Raw genomic sequence first — 19,549 nt, 5'->3', positions numbered from 1 at the left:
CCCAGCTAACTAGCTAGCCATTTCACATTGGATACACCAGCCATTGGGCTGATAGGCTTGAAGTCATAAACAGCGCTGTGCTTGCGAAGAGCTGCTGGCAAAACGCACGAAAGTGCTGTTTGAATGAATGCTTACGAGCCTGCTGCTGCCTACCATCGCTCAGTCAGACTGCTCTATCAAATCATAGACTTAATTATACCACAATAACACACAGAAATACGAGCCTTTGGTCATTAATATGGTAGAATCCGGAAACTATCATTTCGAAAACAAAACGGTTATTATTTCAGTGAAATACGGAACCGTTCTGTATTTTATCTAACGGGTGGCATCCATAAGTCTAAATATTCCTGTTACATTGCACAACCTTCAATGTTATGTCATAATTACGTAAAATTCTGGCAAATTAGTTCACAATGAGCCAGCCTGCCCAAACTGTTGCATATACCCTGACTCTGCGTGCAATGAACGCAAGAGAAGTGACACAATTTCACCTGGTTAATATTGCCTGCTAACCTGGATATCTTTTAGCTAAATATGCAGGTTTAAAAATACATACTTCTGTGTATTGATTTTAAGAAAGGCATTGATGTTTATGGTTAGGTACAGTCGTCCAACGATTGTGCTTTTTTCACAATGAGCTTTTGTTAAATCATCCCCTAGCGTTGCATCGAATATATGCAACGTAGGACACGCTAGATAAACTAGTAATATCATCAACCATGTGTAGTTATAACTAGTGATTATGATTGATTGATTGTTTTTTATAAGATAAGTTTAAATGCTAGCTAGCAACTTACCTTGGCTTCTACTGCATTCGCGTAACAGGCAGGCTCCTCGTGGAGTGCAATGAGAGGCAGGTGGTTAGTGCGTTGGACTAATTAACTGTAAGGTTGCAAAATTGGATCCCCGAGCTGACAAGGTGCCGTTCTGCCCCTGAACAAGGCAGTTAACCCACTGTTCCTAGGCCGTCATTGAAAATAAGAATGTGTTCTTAACTGACTTGCCTAGTAAAATAAAGGTAAACAAAAATACTAGAAAAAAATCAGCGCCCAAAAATACAGATTTCCGATTGTTATGAAAACTTGAAATCGGCCCTAATTAATATGCCATTCCTATTAGTCGGTCGGCCTATACTCCCTACTACATCACACAGTTCAGACTGGATCTGATTTATCTCAAGAGAAACTACAACTCCCTACTACATCACACAGTTCAGACTGGATCTGATTTATCTCAAGAGAAACTACAACTCCCTACTACATCACACAGTTCAGACTGGATCTGATTTATCTCAAGAGAAACTACAACTCCCTACTACATCACACAGTTCAGACTGGATCTGATTTATCTCAAGAGAAACTACAACTCCCTACTACATCACACAGTTCAGACTGGATCTGATTTATCTCAAGAGAAACTACAACTCCCTACTACATCACACAGTTCAAGGCTGGAACGGATTTATTTCAAGAGAAACTACAACTCCCTACTACATCACACAGTTCAGACTGGATCTGATTTATCTCAAGAGAAACTACAACTCCCTACTACATCACACAGTTCAGACTGGATCTGATTTATCTCAAGAGAAACTACAACTCCCTACTACATCACACAGTTCAGACTGGATCTGATTTATCTCAAGAGAAACTACAACTCCCTACTACATCACACAGTTCAGACTGGATCTGATTTATCTCAAGAGAAACTACAACTCCCTACTACATCACACAGTTCAAGGCTGGAACAGATTTATTTCAAGAGAAACTACAACTCCCTACTACATCACACAGTTCAGACTGGATCTGATTTATTTCAAGAGAAACTACAACTCCCTACTACATCACACAGTTCAAGGCTGGAACAGATTTATTTCAAGAGAAACTACAACTCCCTACTACATCACACAGTTCAAGGCTGGAACGGATTTATTTCAAGAGAAACTACAACTCCCTACTACATCACACAGTTCAAGGCTGGAACGGATTTATTTCAAGAGAAACTACAACTCCCTACTACATCACACAGATCAGACTGGATCTGATTTATCTCAAGAGAAACTACAACTCCCTACTACATCACACAGTTCAAGGCTGGATCTGATTTATCTCAAGAGAAACTACAACTCCCTACTACATCACACAGTTCAGGCTGGATCTGATTTATCTCTAGAGAAACTGTGAAATATGCACATTGAATGCACAGAAGAAAACTCAATAGAATTCAAATAATTGAACCGAAGTTGGTCAATTAGTTGTTTAAAAAAGGGGGAAAAAAATTAAGAATAATCGGTTAATTGTTCGGCACTAAGAAATGGAAATACTGCATACTTTGAGATATCAAATGCCTTCTTACACTTTAAAAGATGAAACGAAGCTCACACTCAATCCATCATGAATACAAACGATCTACAGTACGTAGGTTCCTACATGCTGAGTATAAACAATGAATATAGACACCCCAAAAATAGATTGAATGGGCTTGTCATTCACACAGTACGGATGACAAATCAAGTGCATTTGATCCAAACATGGGAATACGAGGACATGTAGTGGTCACCGGGTTTCATCACACTAGCTATCATAAATGTGTATCCATTTGTACTTTTAGTCGACGCTCTCATCCTCAGGTTGTGTGATCTGTGTCAGAGCGATTACGATTAAGGGCACATCAACAGATTTTTCACCTAGTCGGCTGAGGGATTTGAACCAGCAACCTTTTGATTAATGACCGAAACACTCTTAACCGCTTGGCTACCGGCCGCCCTAAATTAGCTAGGCTACCTGCCGGCCTAAATTAGCTAGGCTACCTGCCGCCCTAAATTAGCTAGGCTACCTGCCGCCCTAAATTAGCTAGGCTACCTGCCGCCCTAAATTAGCTAGTCTACCTGCCGCCCTAAATTAGCTAGCGATGTTTCCCTTTCGTAAGCTTGATGTTGGGTGCGGCTCCTGTCCTACGCAACAATAAAAAAAACAACTGGAGATTTTATGCACTAGCATGCAATGCAATGAGATATATTTGAACACGATGGGGTATTTACTTTGCAACATGTCTTGTCATCGACTAGAACAATATAATTGTATGGAGCTGTGCATATTTATACCGCTGTTTGTGTACCTTCTCTACTAGCTAGCTAGCTAGCTAGCTAGCTAGGGCAGTTCAGTCCAGTACTAGAGAGACAGTGCATTCTGCATGCCTTCCCTGACTTCGATACAATGTGTCATCATGTATTTGTGCATGCACACTGGTAACTTTCATAGCTATCTTGTTAGCTAACTTAGCTAGCTCATTAAACAGTTATTTTTTTTAAATATATTTCTGCACGATGACACTTATTAAGCCTTGAATCTCATAGGGACCTCACTTTCACCACTAGTCATCTAGCTAGCCACGTAGCCAACAGGGCTGCATCGGTTTCCATTGGACTAGAGCTAGCTAGGCTGGCTAGCTAGGTAGCTAACACAAACTGATTATCTTGCAGCAGCCTATGCTGACTAGCTTTGCTAGAATGCTAAAGTTAGCTAGCTAGCTAATGTCCATACACCATAGTTGTGGGTCCACAAAATCTTGCAAATGGTACTCATGACACAATTATGTTTTGACACTGTAGTGTCAACATTGATGTTTTGGTTGTTTGTTTTATTCTTAGTGACATTGTGAATCTTATACTTTTGATTTAACTGCTGGTTTCTAATCCGGTTTTGGCATGACAAAATGTGTCAAGTCCCAATTTCCTACAAGATACTACAAGAACTTGGGCACTCATGGAGACGGAGGCTCAGACAGAAAAAATCCAGTCACGGATTATAGGCGTCTTAAAAGTTTAGAAAATATTCTGATGGTCATTTGAAGGACATGTCAAAGTGAGTTTATTTTAGTGCCAGATAGGCACTGCTTTTATCTCTTAAATCATCAGAAAGGAGAGAGAAATATGACTGGAAAATAAAAACAACATTGGTGCAAAACCCCGAAAGAGTAAGGAGTAATGTGTGTGTGTGTTTGGCATGCCTGCCTCTCTGAAAACAGTGTCTACCAGGCACACTCATCCGGTTATCACGGGAGGGGGGAGGAGGAGGGAAGAGAGGGGGAGGGGGAGACTGAGGGAGTGTCTGCTCTGGAGACAAAAAAGGGGTTTGACTGTATGGTCTCACAGTGCCCCCCCCTGCCCCTTCTCCCTACTCCTCCTCCTCCTCCCCCCCATCTCCCCCTCCTCTCTTCTCCCCCGCCTCCCCCTTTACTCCCCCCTCCTCTCCCCTTTCCCCTCCTCCCTCCTCTCCCCCTCCCTCCTCTCCCCCGCCTCCCCCTTTACTCCCCCGTCCTCTCCCTTTCCCCCCCTCCCTCCTCCCCCCCTCCTATCCCCTGCCTCCCCCTTTACTCCCCCTACTCTCCCTTTTCCCCTCTTCCCTCCTCTCCCCCTCCCTCCTCTCCCCTGCATCCCCCTTCACTCCCCCTCTTCTCCCCTTTCCCCCTCCTCTCCCATTCCCATTCCCCCTCCCCCCTCCTCTCCCCCTCTCTTCCCCCCTCCTCTCCCCTATCACTATCCAGATGGAGAATATAGCTCTCTGTTTGTTTGACGTCATTCCATGGGCCTGTGCCAACATCCCTGTCAACATAAAACACTGTTCCCACACTGTCTCACAACACACACACACACACACACACACACACACACACACACACACACACACACACACACACACACACACACACACACTTTCACAAAAGAGGCCCCTCATCTCGCAGACTTCCTCAAAATGCCCTCAATGGCTCAATCACAGAGAAGAAAATAAACAAAATGGCCGTCAGGCTGCTGCCAGCCTGCTGCCAGCCTATCTGACTCTCTGTATCTGACTCACTGTATCTGACTCTCTGTATCTGACTCTCTGTGTCTGACTCTCTGTATCTGACTCTCTGTGTCTGACTCTCTGTATCTGACTCTCTGTATCTGACTCTCTGTATCTGACTCTGTGTATCTGACTCTCTGTGTCTGACTCTCTGTATCTGACTCTCTGTATCCGACTCTGTATCTGACTCTCTGTATCCGACTCTCTGTATCTGACTCTCTGTATCTGACTCTCTGTATCTGACTCTCTGTATCTGACTCAGTTGTGTGTACAACCAGAAGTTTCTAGACTACACCAGTGACCAGACAAAGGAGGGGAGAGCGGCAGCGAAGCACTCAGCACAGCAGCTACGTTAGAAGTGGAGTGGGGGACTCAGCTCAGCAGCTACGTTGGAAGTGGAGTGGGGGACTCAGCTCAGCAGCTACGTTGGAAGTGGAGTGGGGGACTCAGCTCAGGAGCTACGTTGGAAGTGGAGTGGGGGACTCAGCACAGCAGCTACGTTGGAAGTGGAGTGGAGGACTCAGCTCAGCAGCTACGTTGGAAGTGGAGTGGAGGACTCAGCTCAGCAGCTACGTTGGAAGTGGAGTGGGGGACTCAGCACAGCAGCTACGTTGGAAGTGGAGTGGGGGACTCAGCACAGCAGCTACGTTGGAAGTGGAGTGGGGGACTCAGCACAGCAGCTACGTTGGAAGTGGAGTGGAGGACTCAGCTCAGCAGCTACGTTGGAAGTGGAGTGGGGGACTCAGCTCAGCAGCTACGTTGGAAGTGGAGTGGGGGACTCAGCTCAGCAGCTACGTTGGAAGTGGAGTGGAGGACTCAGCACAGCAGCTACGTTGGAAGTGGAGTGCAGGACTCAGCTCAGCAGCTACGTTGGAAGTGGAGTGGGGGACTCAGCACAGCAGCTACGTTGGAAGTGGAGTGGGGGACTCAGCACAGCAGCTACGTTAGAAGTGGAGTGGGGGACTCAGCTCAGCAGCTACGTTGGAAGTGGAGTGGGGGACTCAGCACAGCAGCTACGTTGGAAGTGGAGTGGGGGACTCAGCACAGCAGCTACGTTGGAAGTGGAGTGGGGGACTCAGCACAGCAGCTACGTTAGAAGTGGAGTGGGGGACTCAGCTCAGCAGCTACGTTGGAAGTGGAGTGGGGGACTCAGCTCAGCAGCTACGTTGGAAGTGGAGTGGAGGAAATACAGGAAATATAGGGGAAATACACGGTAAAAAAAATCTGTATTTATGTCCAGGGCAAAATGGGATACAGAAAAGGTACAACACCGTTTTTAGTAGCTACTAGTCCTCTGCAGCCAGAGGGAAGGAGACCAACGTAATGCCTCAGACTTAGAGAAGACACATCCTGATGCAACACTCTAACATACACTGGGAAGCTTTAGTACACGTTACCTATAGTTATACTCTCAGCTGTCTCTGTAGTGTGTCTGTCTCTGTAGTGTGTGTGTGTGTGTGTCTCTGTAGTGTGTGTCTGTCTCTGTAGTGTGTGTCTGTCTCTGTAGAGTGTGTGTGTCTCTGTAGTGTGTCTGTCTCTGTAGAGTGTGTCTCTCTGTAGTGTGTGTGCGTGTGTCTGTCTCTGTAGTGTGTGTGTGTGTGTGTGTCTCTGTAGTGTGTGTCTGTCTCTGTAGTGTGTGTCTGTCTCTGTAGTGTGTGTGTGTGTCTCTGTAGTGTGTCTGTCTCTGTAGTGTGTGTGTGTCTGTAGTGTGTGTGTCTCTGTAGTGTGTGTCTGTCTCTGTAGTGTGTGTATCTGTCTATGTAGTGTGTGTGTGTCTGTAGTGTGTGTGTGTCTGTAGTGTGTGTGTGTCTCTGTAGTGTGTGTGTGTGTCTCTGTAGTGTGTGTGTGTGTGTGTGTTTCTGTAGTGTGTGTGTGTGTGTGTGTGTGTGTGTCTGTCTCTGTAGTGTGTGTCTGACTCTGTAGTGTGTGTCTGTCTCTGTAGTGTGTGTCTCTGTAGTGTGTGTGTGTGTGTGTGTGTCTCTGTAGTGTGTCTGTCTCTGTAGTGTGTGTGTGTCTGTAGTGTGTGTGTCTCTGTAGTGTGTGTATCTGTCTCTGTAGTGTGTGTGTGTCTGTAGTGGGTGTATCTCTGTAGTGTGTGTGTGTCTCTGTAGTGTGTGTGTGTCTGTCTCTGTAGTGTGTGTGTCTCTGTAGTGTGTGTGTCTCTGTAGTGTGTGTGTGTGTCTGTAGTGTGTGTGTGTGTGTCTCTGTAGTGTGTGTGTGTGTGTCTGTCTCTGTAGTGTGTGTGTCTGTCTCTGTAGTGTGTGTTTGTCTCTGTAGTGTGTGTGTCTGTCTCTGTAGTGTGTGTGTGTGTGTCTGTAGTGTGTGTGTGTGTGTGTCTCTGTAGTGTGTGTGTGTGTGTCTGTCTCTGTAGTGTGTGTGTCTGTCTCTGTAGTGTGTGTGTCTGTCTCTGTAGTGTGTGTATGTCTCTGTAGTGTGTGTGTCTGTCTCTGTAGTGTGTGTGTGTGTGTGTGTGTATGTGTGTGTGTGTGTGTGTGTCTCTGTAGTGTGTGTCTGTCTCTGTAGTGTGTGTCTGTCTCTGTAGTGTGTGTGTGTGTCTCTGTAGTGTGTCTGTCTCTGTAGTGTGTGTGTGTCTGTAGTGTGTGTGTCTCTGTAGTGTGTGTCTGTCTCTGTAGTGTGTGTATCTGTCTATGTAGTGTGTGTGTGTCTGTAGTGTGTGTGTGTCTGTAGTGTGTGTGTGTCTCTGTAGTGTGTGTGTGTGTCTCTGTAGTGTGTGTGTGTGTGTGTGTGTTTCTGTAGTGTGTGTGTGTGTGTGTGTGTGTGTGTCTGTCTCTGTAGTGTGTGTCTGACTCTGTAGTGTGTGTCTGTCTCTGTAGTGTGTGTCTCTGTAGTGTGTGTGTGTGTGTGTGTGTCTCTGTAGTGTGTCTGTCTCTGTAGTGTGTGTGTGTCTGTAGTGTGTGTGTCTCTGTAGTGTGTGTATCTGTCTCTGTAGTGTGTGTGTGTCTGTAGTGGGTGTATCTCTGTAGTGTGTGTGTGTCTCTGTAGTGTGTGTGTGTCTGTCTCTGTAGTGTGTGTGTCTCTGTAGTGTGTGTGTCTCTGTAGTGTGTGTGTGTGTCTGTAGTGTGTGTGTGTGTGTCTCTGTAGTGTGTGTGTGTGTGTCTGTCTCTGTAGTGTGTGTGTCTGTCTCTGTAGTGTGTGTTTGTCTCTGTAGTGTGTGTGTCTGTCTCTGTAGTGTGTGTGTGTGTGTCTGTAGTGTGTGTGTGTGTGTGTCTCTGTAGTGTGTGTGTGTGTGTCTGTCTCTGTAGTGTGTGTGTCTGTCTCTGTAGTGTGTGTGTCTGTCTCTGTAGTGTGTGTATGTCTCTGTAGTGTGTGTGTCTGTCTCTGTAGTGTGTGTGTGTGTGTGTGTGTATGTGTGTGTGTGTGTGTGCTGTTGGCGAGGGCCTCAGGACGATACGTTGCCAAGGAAGTCATTTCCAGTCTGTAGACAGGCCTCAGGGCTAATTTGCTTCACAGCATCGGTCATATACAATTTCCTTTTACATATTCATATTTGAAATACATTGTGTTTTCTCTGTTAAATCATAATTACTCACACATTCAATTGTGGACTCTGCCAATTGCACTGATTTTACTGTCGATAAAATCTGGATATGAGTGTATGTGATAATTGACCATTTAAAAAATATATTTATTCTATTCAAATGTTTGTTTTTCACCCAAAAAATAATTATACTATAATTTGCTAATGGATATTTCCCAACAGTAACAAAACTGATCATATTTGATGTTTCCAGGGCTATGTTTCCAGGGCTATGTTTCCAGGGCCATGTTTCCATGTTTCCAGGGCCATGTTTCCAGGGCCATGTTTCCAGGGCCATGTTTCCATGTTTCCAGGGCCATGTTTCCAGGACCATGTTTCCAGGGCCATGTTTCCATGTTTCCAGGGCCATGTTTCCAGGGCCATGTTTCCATGTTTCCAGGGCCATGTTTCCATGTTTCCAGGGCCATGTCTCCATGTTTCCAGGGCCATGTTTCCATGTTTCCAGGGCCATGTTTCCATGTTTCCAGGTTTCCAGGGCCAACCAGATGGGAGCCCACCTTCACACGGGGGGTTTTGTATTTGATTTGTGTTTGTTTGTCTCCGTGAGCTAGTTGCTACTCTCCTCCTCCCCCCCCCCCCCCCCCCCCCCCCCGCTTTGGTACTCACCCCGGTATGGTACTCACCCCGGTATGGTACTCACCCCGGTATGGTACTCACCCCGGTATGTATCAGTCTGGTTGAGATCTGGTGATGTGGCAGACTGCTGGGGCAGCTGGGGGACTGGCACTTGGTTGGGTCTGATGGGATGGCTGCCACGCATGGCCACGCTACCATCTTCCCTGTGAGAGCCCACCTGCAGGGAACCAGAGAGAGAAGGAGAAACACGTTAACCATGAGGGATCAGGAGGGATACGGCGCAAACACACGTCACGATGCGGACGAAGGCCACTGAACACAAACAGCAGCTCATGATTCATGCATTTATTGAATAATATGACTAGCTATAAGTACACGTTATAAATATGATTCATACATGTTCAGTAAGAGTTGAATCTGCTTTGTGTTTTTCTTCTTGTCATGGTTATCAGGTATCGTGTTATAGTGATGCTGGTATCGTGGTATAGTGATGCTGGTATCATGGTATAGTGATGCTGGTATCGTGGTATAGTGATGCTGGTATCGTGGTATAGTGATGCTGGTATCATGGTATAGTGATGCTGGTATCATGGTATAGTGATGCTGGTATCGTGGTATAGTGATGCTGGTATCGTGGTATAGTGATGCTGGAATCGTGGTATAGTGATGCTGGTATCGTGGTATAGTGATACTGGTATCGTGGTATAGTGATGCTGGTGTCATGGTATCGTGATGCTGGTATCGTGGTATAGTGATGCTGGTATCTTGGTATAGTGATGCTGGTATCATGGTATAGTGATGCTGGTATCATGGTATAGTGATGCTCGTATTGTGGTATAGTGATGCTGGTGTCATGGTATAGTGATGCTGGTATCATGGTATAGTGATGCTGGTATCGTGGTATAGTGATGCTGGTATCGTGGTATAGTGATACTGGTATCGTGGTATAGTGATGCTGGTATCGTGGCATAGTGATGCTGGTATCTTGCTATAGTGATGCTGGTATCATCATATAGTGATGCTGGTATCATGGTATAGTGATGCTGGTATCATGGTATAGTGATGCTGGTATCGTGGTATAGTGATGCTGGTATCATGGTATAGTGATGCTGGTATCGTGGTATAGTGATGCTCGTATTGTGGTGTAGTGATGCTGGTGTCATGGTATAGTGATGCTGGTATCATGGTATAGTGATGCTGGTATCGTGGTATAGTGATGCTGGTATCGTGGTATAGTGATGCTGGTATCATCATATAGTGATGCTGGTATCATGGTATAGTGATGCTGGTATCATGGTATAGTGATGCTGGTATCGTGGTATAGTGATGCTGGTATCATGGTATAGTGATGCTGGTATCGTGGTATAGTGATGCTGGTATTGTGGTATAGTGATGCTGGTATCTTGGTATAGTGACGCTGGTATTGTGGTATAGTGATGCTGGTATTGTGGTATAGTGATGCTGGTATTGTGGTATAGTGATGCTGGTATTGTGGTATAGTGATGCCAGTATTGTGGTATAGTGATGCTGGTATTGTGGTATAGTAATGCTGGTATTGTGGTATAGTGATGCTGGTATCGTGGTATAGTTATGCTGGTATTGTGGTATAATGATACTGGTATTGTGGTATAGTGATGATGGCATCGTGGTATAGTAATGCTGGTATTGTGGTATAGTGATGCTGGTATTGTGGTATAGTGATGCCGGTATTGTGGTATAGTGATGCTGGTATTGTGGTATAGTGATGCTGGTATCGTGGTATAGTGATGCTGGTATTGTGGTATAGTGATTCTGGTATCATGGTATAGTGATGCTGGTATTGTGGTATAGTGATGCTGGTATTGTGGTATAGGGATGCTGGTATCGTGGTATAGTGATGCTAGTATTGTGGTATAGTGATGCTGGTATTGTGGTATAGTGATGCTTGTATCGTGGTATAGTGATGCTGGTATTGTGGTATAGTGATGCTGGTATTGTGGTATAGTGATGCTGGTATCGTGGTATAGTGATGCTGGTATTGTGGTATAGTGATGCTGGTATCGTGATAACCCTTTAATGTTTCCTACATCCTCCATATCATTCCCCCTTGATTTTCTCTATAAGTGATCAGCTAGTCTCCCTTTCAGCAAACTCCCCTTCCTCCTTCCCTCTCTACCTCCTTCCCTCTCTCTTCCTTCCCTCTCTACCTCCTTCCCTCTCTACCTCCTTCCTTCTCTTCCTCCTTCCCTCTCTCTTCCTCCTTCCTTCTCTTCCTCCTTCCCTCTCTCTTCCTTCCCTCTCTTCCTCCTTCTCTCTCTTCCTCCTTCCATTTCACTTACTTCCATCTCTTCCTCCTTCCCTCTCTTCCTCCTTCCCTCTCTGCCTCCTTCCCTCTCTTCATTCCCCAGATGTGTACTACTGTTGTTGACCTGCAGAGGGCAGCCTCCCCCTGTGCATCACAGAGAGGAAGGACCCGGTCCCAATCTACACCCCCCCACCCCACCCCACACACACACTACTACACCCCCATGTTCTATCCTCCTCCTCTCTTCCTCCTTCCCTCTCCTCCCTCGCGTTCTCTCTCTTCCTCCTTCCCTCTCTTCCTCCTTCTCTCTCTTCCTTCGCGTTCTCTCTCTGTCCTAACTAAACCTGGATGGCAGTAATAGTGAAGCCGCTCAGATCCGTTCAGGCAGGTAAAATATAAAACGCTCTCTCTCCCAGGGAGCCTCTCTCTCCTCAGCGGAGCTCAGTGATTCCCATCCATCTGTCTACTATCATGTCCGCCAACACAACTGACAATTATCTTAATACCCATATGTTTAATTGTGGGGCTTCTAATTCCCCTGACGGATCCTCTAGATCCAGCAGGAATTCAGATTTTGGCACAAGTTATTTTTCTCCCTCGTCTCTTCTTTTCCTCTGTCACTCTCTCTTTACGTCGTATGGTGTCATTCTACCTCTCTTCTCTCTCCCTCTCTCTCCCTTCTCTCTCCCTCTCTCTCCCTTCTCTCTACCTCTCTCTCCCTTCTCTCTCCCTCTCTCTCCCTTCTCTCTCCCTCTCTCTCCCTTCTCTCTCCCTTCTCTCTACCTCTCTCTCCCTTCTCTCTCCCTCTCTCTCCCTTCTCTCTCCCTTCTCTCTACCTCTCTCTCCCTTCTCTCTCCCTTCTCTCTACCTCTCTCTCCCTTCTCTCTCCCTTCTCTCTCCCTCTCTCTCTCTTCTCTCTCCCTTCTCTCTCCCTCTCTCTTCCTTCTCTCTCCCTTCTCTCTACCTCTCTCTCCCTTCTCTCTACCTCTCTCTCCCTTCTCTCTACCTCTCTCTCCCTTCTCTCTCCCTGTCTTGTCTATAAGTCCAGCTAAGCCTCTGACAGTGCAACTGGAGATGTCAGCTACACCTCCTTGCTTGATGCAAATATCAGAAAATGTCGAGCGGCTTTGTGGGGAGCGTACCGACAGGCAGAGGGAGAGGAATGCGTTCCAAGCCAGCTGCGTTTGTTTGCTCCTCGTCTTTCATCACAACACAAACCCCAAATGCCAAATGGCACCATCCTGGCTGGGGATAGAAGGTTCTGGAATACATATTTAATAAAGGTTTTATATTTTAAAACTCTGCTAAATTAGTATGATGATGTGTGGGCGGATGAACATGCGGGGCGGCTGGGGAGATGGTTTCCTAGAGTCACCCTGTCACTTGTGCCACTATTAATCAAGAGGATGGCGCTTCACAGTCCCACACTCCACCTGTCTGTCTGTCTGTCTCTGCCTGTCATGTCTGTCTACCTGTCTGTCTGCCTTCCTGCCTGTCTGTCTGTCTGCTTGAGGTACAGTACTCTGACTATGCAGGATTCATGAAGGAGGTGAACCGAAGGAGGAAGGAAGGAGGTAAGGAAGGAGGTAAGGAAGGAGGAAGGAAGGAGGTAAGGAAGGAGGTAAGGAAGGAGTTAAGGAAGGAGGTAAGGAAGGAGGAAGGAAGGAGGTAAGGAAGGAGGAAGGAAGGAGGAAGGAAGGAGGTAAGGAAGGAGGAAGGAAGGAGGTAAGGAAGGAGGAGGAAGGAAGGAGGAAGGAAGGAGGTAAGGAAGGAGGTAAGGAAGGAGGTAGGGAAGGGGGAAGGAAGGAGGTGAACCGAAGGAGGAAGGAAGGAGGTAAGGAAGGAGGTAAGGAAGGAGGAAGGAAGGTGGTAAGGAAGGAGGTAAACCGAAGGAGGAAGGAAGGAGGAAGGAAGGAGGTAAGGAAGGAGGTAAACCGAAGGAGGAAGGAATGAGGAAGGAAGGAGGTAAGGAAGGAGGTAAGGAAGGAGGAAGGAAGGAGGTAAGGAAGGAGGTAAGGAAGGAGGAAGGATGTAAGGAAGGAGGTAAGGAAGGAGGAAGGAAGGAGGTAAACCGAAGGAGGAAGGAAGGAGGTAAGGAAGGAGGTAAGGAAGGAGGAAGGAAGGAGGTAAGGAAGGAGGTAAACTGAAGGAGGAAGGAAGGAGGAAGGAAGGAGGTAAACCGAAGGAGGAAGGAAGGAGGAAGGATGGAGGTAAGGAAGGAGGTAAACCAAAGGAGGAAGGAAGGAGGAAGGAAGGAGGTAAACCGAAGGAGGAAGGAAGGAGGAAGGATGGAGGTAAGGAAGGAGGTAAACCGAAGGAGGAAGGAAGGAGGAAGGAAGGAGGTAAACCGAAGGAGGAAGGAAGGAGATAAGGAACGAGGTAAACCGAAGGAGGAAGGAAGGAGGAAGGATGGAGGTAAGGAAGGAGGTAAGGAAGGAGGTAAACTGTTTCTGGGTCAAGTGCAGAGCAGAACTGTTTCTCTCTTTCCTCCAGCAGGAAAGACCGTCAGCAGCAATAACACTCCTTCCAATCTGCTGTATCTATTCTTCAATATGGGGAATCAGAAGGGTTCTACATTTTCTCCTAACATTAGTTTCCACAGGAAGGCATGTTAACGGGTGGAGTCGAGAGAACGGCAGCATGGCCCTGCAGCCCTCCCTGTAGTCATCGTAGAGAGGGGACCTGTAGTCATCGTAGAGAGGAGCTGTGTGCTGATGAGACCTGTAGTCATCGTAGAGAGGGGACCTGTAGTCATCGTAGAGAGGGGACCTGTAGTCATCGTAGAGAGGGGACCTGTAGTCATCGTAGAGAGGGGACCTGTAGTCATCGTAGAGAGGGGACCTGTAGTCATTGTAGAGAGGAGACCTGTAGTCATCGTAGAGAGGGGACCTGAAGTCATCATAGAGAGGAGACCTGTAGTCATCGAAGAGAGGGGACCTGTAGTCATCGTAGAGAGGGGACCTGTAGTCATCGTAGAGAGGAGACCTGTAGTCATCGTAGAGAGGGGACCTGTAGTCATCATAGAGAGGAGACCTGTAGTCATCGTAGAGAGGGGCTGTGTGATGATGAGACCTGTAGTCATCGTAGAGAGGGGCTGTGTGCTGATGAGACCTGCAGTCATCATAGAGAGGAGATGTGTGATGATGAGACCTGTAGTCATCGTAGAGAGGGGCTGTGTGCTGATGAGACCTGTAGTCATCGTAGAGAGGAGACCTGTAGTCATCATAGAGAGGAGCTGTGTGCTGATGAGACCTGTAGTCATTGTAGAGAGGAGCTGTGTGCTGATGAGACCTGTAGTCATCGTAGAGAGGAGCTGTGTGATGATGAGACCTGTAGTCATCGTAGAGAGGAGACCTGTAGTCATCGTAGAGAGGAGACCTGTAGTCATCGTTGAGAGGGGACCTGTAGTCATCATAGAGAGGAGACCTGTAGTCATCGTAGAGAGGGGACCTGTAGTCATCGTAGAGAGGAGCTGTGTGATGATGAGACCTGTAGTCATCGTAGAGAGGAGACCTGTAGTCATCGTAGAGAGGGGACCTGTAGTCATCATAGAGAGGAGACCTGTAGTCATCGTAGAGAGGAGACCTGTAGTCATCGTAGAGAGGAGACCTGTAGTCATCGTAGAGAGGGGACCTGTAGTCATCATAGAGAGGAGACCTGTAGTCATCGTAGAGAGGGGACCTGTAGTCATCGTAGAGAGGAGCTGTGTGCTGATGAGACCTGTAGTCATCATAGAGAGGAGCTGTGTGATGATGAGACCTGTAGTCATCGTAGAGAGGACCTGTAGTCATCATAGAGAGGAGACCTGTAGTCATCATAGAGAGGGGCTGTGTGCTGATGAAACCTGTAGTCATCGTAGAGAGGGGCTGTGTGATGATGAGACCTGTAGTCATCGTAGAGAGGAGCTGTGTGATGATGAGACCTGTAGTCATCGTAGAGAGGGGCTGTGTGATGATGAGACCTGTAGTCATCGTAGAGAGGAGCTGTGTGCTGATGAGACCTGTAGTCATCGTAGAGAGGGGCTTTGTGCTGATGAAACCTGTAGTCATCGTAGAGAAGGGCTGTGTGATGATGAGACCTGTAGTCATCGTAGAGAGGAGACCTGTAGTCATCGTAGAGAGGAGACCTGTAGTCATCGTAGAGAGGGGACCTGTAGTCATCATAGAGAGGAGCTGTGTGATGATGAGACCTGTAGTCATCGTAGAGAGGGGACCTGTAGTCATCGTAGAGAGGAGACCTGTAGTCATCATAGAGAGGGGACATGTAGTCATCGTAGAGAGGAGACCTGTAGTCATCATAGAGAGGAGACCTGTAGTCATCATAGAGAGGAGACCTGTAGTCATCGTAGAGAGGGGCTGAGTGCTGATGAGACCTGTAGTCATCATAGAGAGGAGCTGTGTGAAGATGAGACCTGTAGTCATCGTAGAGAGGGGCTGTGTGCTGATGAGACCTGTAGTCATCATAGAGAGGAGCTGTGTGATGATGAGACCTGTAGTCATCGTAGAGAGGAGACCTGTAGTCATCGTAGAGAGGGGCTGTGTGATGATGAGACCTGTAGTCATCGTAGAGAGGGGCTGTGTGCTGATGAGACCTGTAGTCATCATAGAGAGGAGCTGTGTGATGATGAGACCTGTAGTCATCGTAGAGAGGGGCTGTGTGCTGATGAGACCTGTAGTCATCATAGAGAGGAGCTGTGTGATGATGAGACCTGTAGTCATCGTAGAGAGGGGCTGTGTGCTGATGAGACCTGTAGTCATCATAGAGAGGGGACCTGTAGTCATCGTAGAGAGGAGACCTGTAGTCATCGTAGAGAGGGGCTGTGTGCTGATGAGACCTGTAGTCATCGTAGAGAGGAGACCTGTAGTCATCATAGAGAGGAGCTGTGTGATGATGAGACCTGTAGTCATCGTAGAGAGGGGCTGTGTGATGATGAGACCTGTAGTCATCGTAGAGAGGGGCTGTGTGCTGATGAGACCTGTAGTCATCGTAGAGAGGAGACCTGTAGTCATCGTAGAGAGGAGACCTGTAGTCATCATAGAGAGGGGACCTGTAGTCATCGTAGAGAGGGGACCTGTAGTCATCGTAGAGAGGAGACCTGTAGTCATCGTAGAGAGGGGACCTGTAGTCATCGTAGAGAGGAGACCTGTAGTCATCGTAGAGAGGAGACCTGTAGTCATCGTAGAGAGGAGCTGTGTGCTGATGAGACCTGTAGTCATCGTAGAGAGGGGCTGTGTGCTGATGAGACCTGTAGTCATCGTAGAGAGGAGCTGTGTGCTGATGAAACCTGTAGTCATCGTAGAGAGGGGCTGTGTGATGATGACACCTGTAGTCATCATAGAGAGGAGACCTGTAGTCATCGTAGAGAGGAGACCTGTAGTCATCGTAGAGAGGAGACCTGTAGTCATCGTAGAGAGGGGACCTGTAGTCATCGTAGAGAGGAGCTGTGTGATGATGAGACCTGTAGTCATCATAGAGAGGGGACCTGTAGTCATTGTAGAGAGGAGACCTGTAGTCATCATAGAGAGGGGACCTGTAGTCATCGTAGAGAGGGGACCTGTAGTCATCATAGAGAGGGGACCTGTAGTCATCATAGAGAGGAGACCTGTAGTCATCGTAGAGAGGAGACCTGTAGTCATCCTAGAGAGGAGACCTGTAGTCATCGTAGAGAGGAGCTGTGTGATGATGAGACCTGTAGTCATCGTAGAGAGGGGACCTGTAGTCATCGTAGAGAGGAGCTGTGTGATGATGAGACCTGTAGTCATCGTAGAGAGGGGACCTGTAGTCATCGTAGAGAGAGGACCTGTAGTCATCGTAGAGAGGAGCTGTGTGATGATGAGACCTGTAGTCATCGTAGAGAGGGGCGGTGTGCTGATGAAACCTGTAGTCATCGTAGAGAGGAGCTGTGTGATGATGAGACCTGTAGTCATTGTAGAGAGGGGCTGTGTGCTGATGAGACCTGTAGTCATCGTAGAGAGGAGACCTGTAGTCATCGTAGAGAGGGGCTGTGTGATGATGAGACCTGTAGTCATCGTAGAGAGGGGCTGTGTGCTGATGAGACCTGTAGTCATCGTAGAGAGGGGCTGTGTGCTGATGAGACCTGTAGTCATCGTAGAGAGGAGCTGTGTGATGATGAGACCTGTAGTCATCGTAGAGAGGGGCTGTGTGCTGATGAGACCTGTAGTCATCATAGAGAGGGGACCTGTAGTCATCGTAGAGAGGAGACCTGTAGTCATCGTAGAGAGGGGCTGTGTGCTGATGAGACCTGTAGTCATCGTAGAGAGGAGACCTGTAGTCATCATAGAGAGGAGCTGTGTGATGATGAGACCTGTAGTCATCGTAGAGAGGGGCTGTGTGATGATGAGACCTGTAGTCATCGTAGAGAGGGGCTGTGTGCTGATGAGACCTGTAGTCATCGTAGAGAGGAGACCTGTAGTCATCGTAGAGAGGAGACCTGTAGTCATCATAGAGAGGGGACCTGTAGTCATCGTAGAGAGGGGACCTGTAGTCATCATAGAGAGGAGACCTGTAGTCATCGTAGAGAGGGGACCTGTAGTCATCGTAGAGAGGAGACCTGTAGTCATCGTAGAGAGGAGACCTGTAGTCATCGTAGAGAGGAGCTGTGTGCTGATGAGACCTGTAGTCATCGTAGAGAGGGGCTGTGTGCTGATGAGACCTGTAGTCATCGTAGAGAGGAGCTGTGTGCTGATGAAACCTGTAGTCATCGTAGAGAGGGGCTGTGTGCTGATGAGACCTGTAGTCATCGTAGAGAGGAGACCTGTAGTCATCATAGAGAGGGGACCTGTAGTCATTGAAGAGAGGGGCTGTGTGATGATGAGACCTGTAGTCATCATAGAGAGGAGACCTGTAGTCATCGTAGAGAGGAGACCTGTAGTCATCGTAGAGAGGAGACCTGTAGTCATCGTAGAGAGGGGACCTGTAGTCATCGTAGAGAGGAGCTGTGTGATGATGAGACCTGTAGTCATCATAGAGAGGGGACCTGTAGTCATTGTAGAGAGGAGACCTGTAGTCATCATAGAGAGGGGACCTGTAGTCATCGTAGAGAGGGTCCTGTAGTCATCATAGAGAGGGGACCTGTAGTCATCATAGAGAGGAGACCTGTAGTCATCGTAGAGAGGAGACCTGTAGTCATCCTAGAGAGGAGACCTGTAGTCATCGTAGAGAGGAGCTGTGTGATGATGAGACCTGTAGTCATCGTAGAGAGGGGACCTGTAGTCATCGTAGAGAGGAGCTGTGTGATGATGAGACCTGTAGTCATCGTAGAGAGGGGACCTGTAGTCATCGTAGAGAGAGGACCTGTAGTCATCGTAGAGAGGAGCTGTGTGATGATGAGACCTGTAGTCATCGTAGAGAGGGGCGGTGTGCTGATGAAACCTGTAGTCATCGTAGAGAGGAGCTGTGTGATGATGAGACCTGTAGTCATTGTAGAGAGGGGCTGTGTGCTGATGAGACCTGTAGTCATCGTAGAGAGGAGACCTGTAGTCATCGTAGAGAGGGGCTGTGTGATGATGAGACCTGTAGTCATCGTAGAGAGGGGCTGTGTGCTGATGAGACCTGTAGTCATCGTAGAGAGGGGCTGTGTGCTGATGAGACCTGTAGTCATCGTAGAGAGGAGCTGTGTGATGATGAGACCTGTAGTCATTGTAGAGAGGGGCTGTGTGCTGATGAGACCTGTAGTCATCGTAGAGAGGAGACCTGTAGTCATCGTAGAGAGGGGCTGTGTGATGATGAGACCTGTAGTCATCGTAGAGAGGGGCTGTGTGCTGATGAGACCTGTAGTCATCGTAGAGAGGGGCTGTGTGCTGATGAGACCTGTAGTCATCGTAGAGAGGGGCTGTGTGCTGATGATACCTATAGTCATCGTAGAGAGGGGCTGTGTGCTGATGAGACCTGTAGTCATCGTAGAGAGGGGCTGTGTGCTGATGAGACCTGTAGTCATCGTAGAGAGGGGCTGTGTGCTGATGAGACCTGTAGTCATCGTAGAGAGGGGCTGTGTGCTGATGAGACCTGTAGTCATCGTAGAGAGGGGCTGTGTGCTGATGATACCTATAGTCATCGTAGAGAGGGGCTGTGTGCTGATGAGACCTGTAGTCATCGTAGAGAGGAGCTGTGTGATGATGAGACCTGTAGTCATCGTAGAGAGGGGCTGTGTGCTGATGAGACCTGTAGTCATCGTAGAGAGGGGCTGTGTGCTGATGAGACCTGTAGTCATCGTAGAGAGGGGCTGTGTGCTGATGATACCTATAGTCATCGTAGAGAGGGGCT

At 47.7% G+C, this 19,549-nt stretch overlaps 1 protein-coding gene across 13 annotated transcripts in view; it reads right to left on the bottom strand.

Annotated features, from left to right (window-relative positions):
* tcf4 (transcription factor 4) overlaps window positions 1-19,549 on the bottom strand; it is a 430,881-nt gene that overhangs the window by 25,620 nt on the left and 385,712 nt on the right. For all 13 annotated transcript variants that reach the window (XM_036976636.1, XM_036976641.1, XM_036976640.1 and 10 more), the window contains one exon: window positions 9,064-9,199. In XM_036976636.1, the coding sequence (XP_036832531.1) occupies window positions 9,064-9,199 (136 nt within the window). The remainder of the gene's footprint in view (window positions 1-9,063; window positions 9,200-19,549) is intronic.

The sequence above is a fragment of the Oncorhynchus mykiss genome, chromosome 5 (genome assembly GCF_013265735.2).
Source record: "Oncorhynchus mykiss isolate Arlee chromosome 5, USDA_OmykA_1.1, whole genome shotgun sequence".
NCBI lineage: Eukaryota > Metazoa > Chordata > Actinopteri > Salmoniformes > Salmonidae > Oncorhynchus > Oncorhynchus mykiss.
The sequence above is the reverse complement of the archived record's forward strand: the minus strand, read 5'-3'. Positions and strand labels throughout refer to the sequence as shown.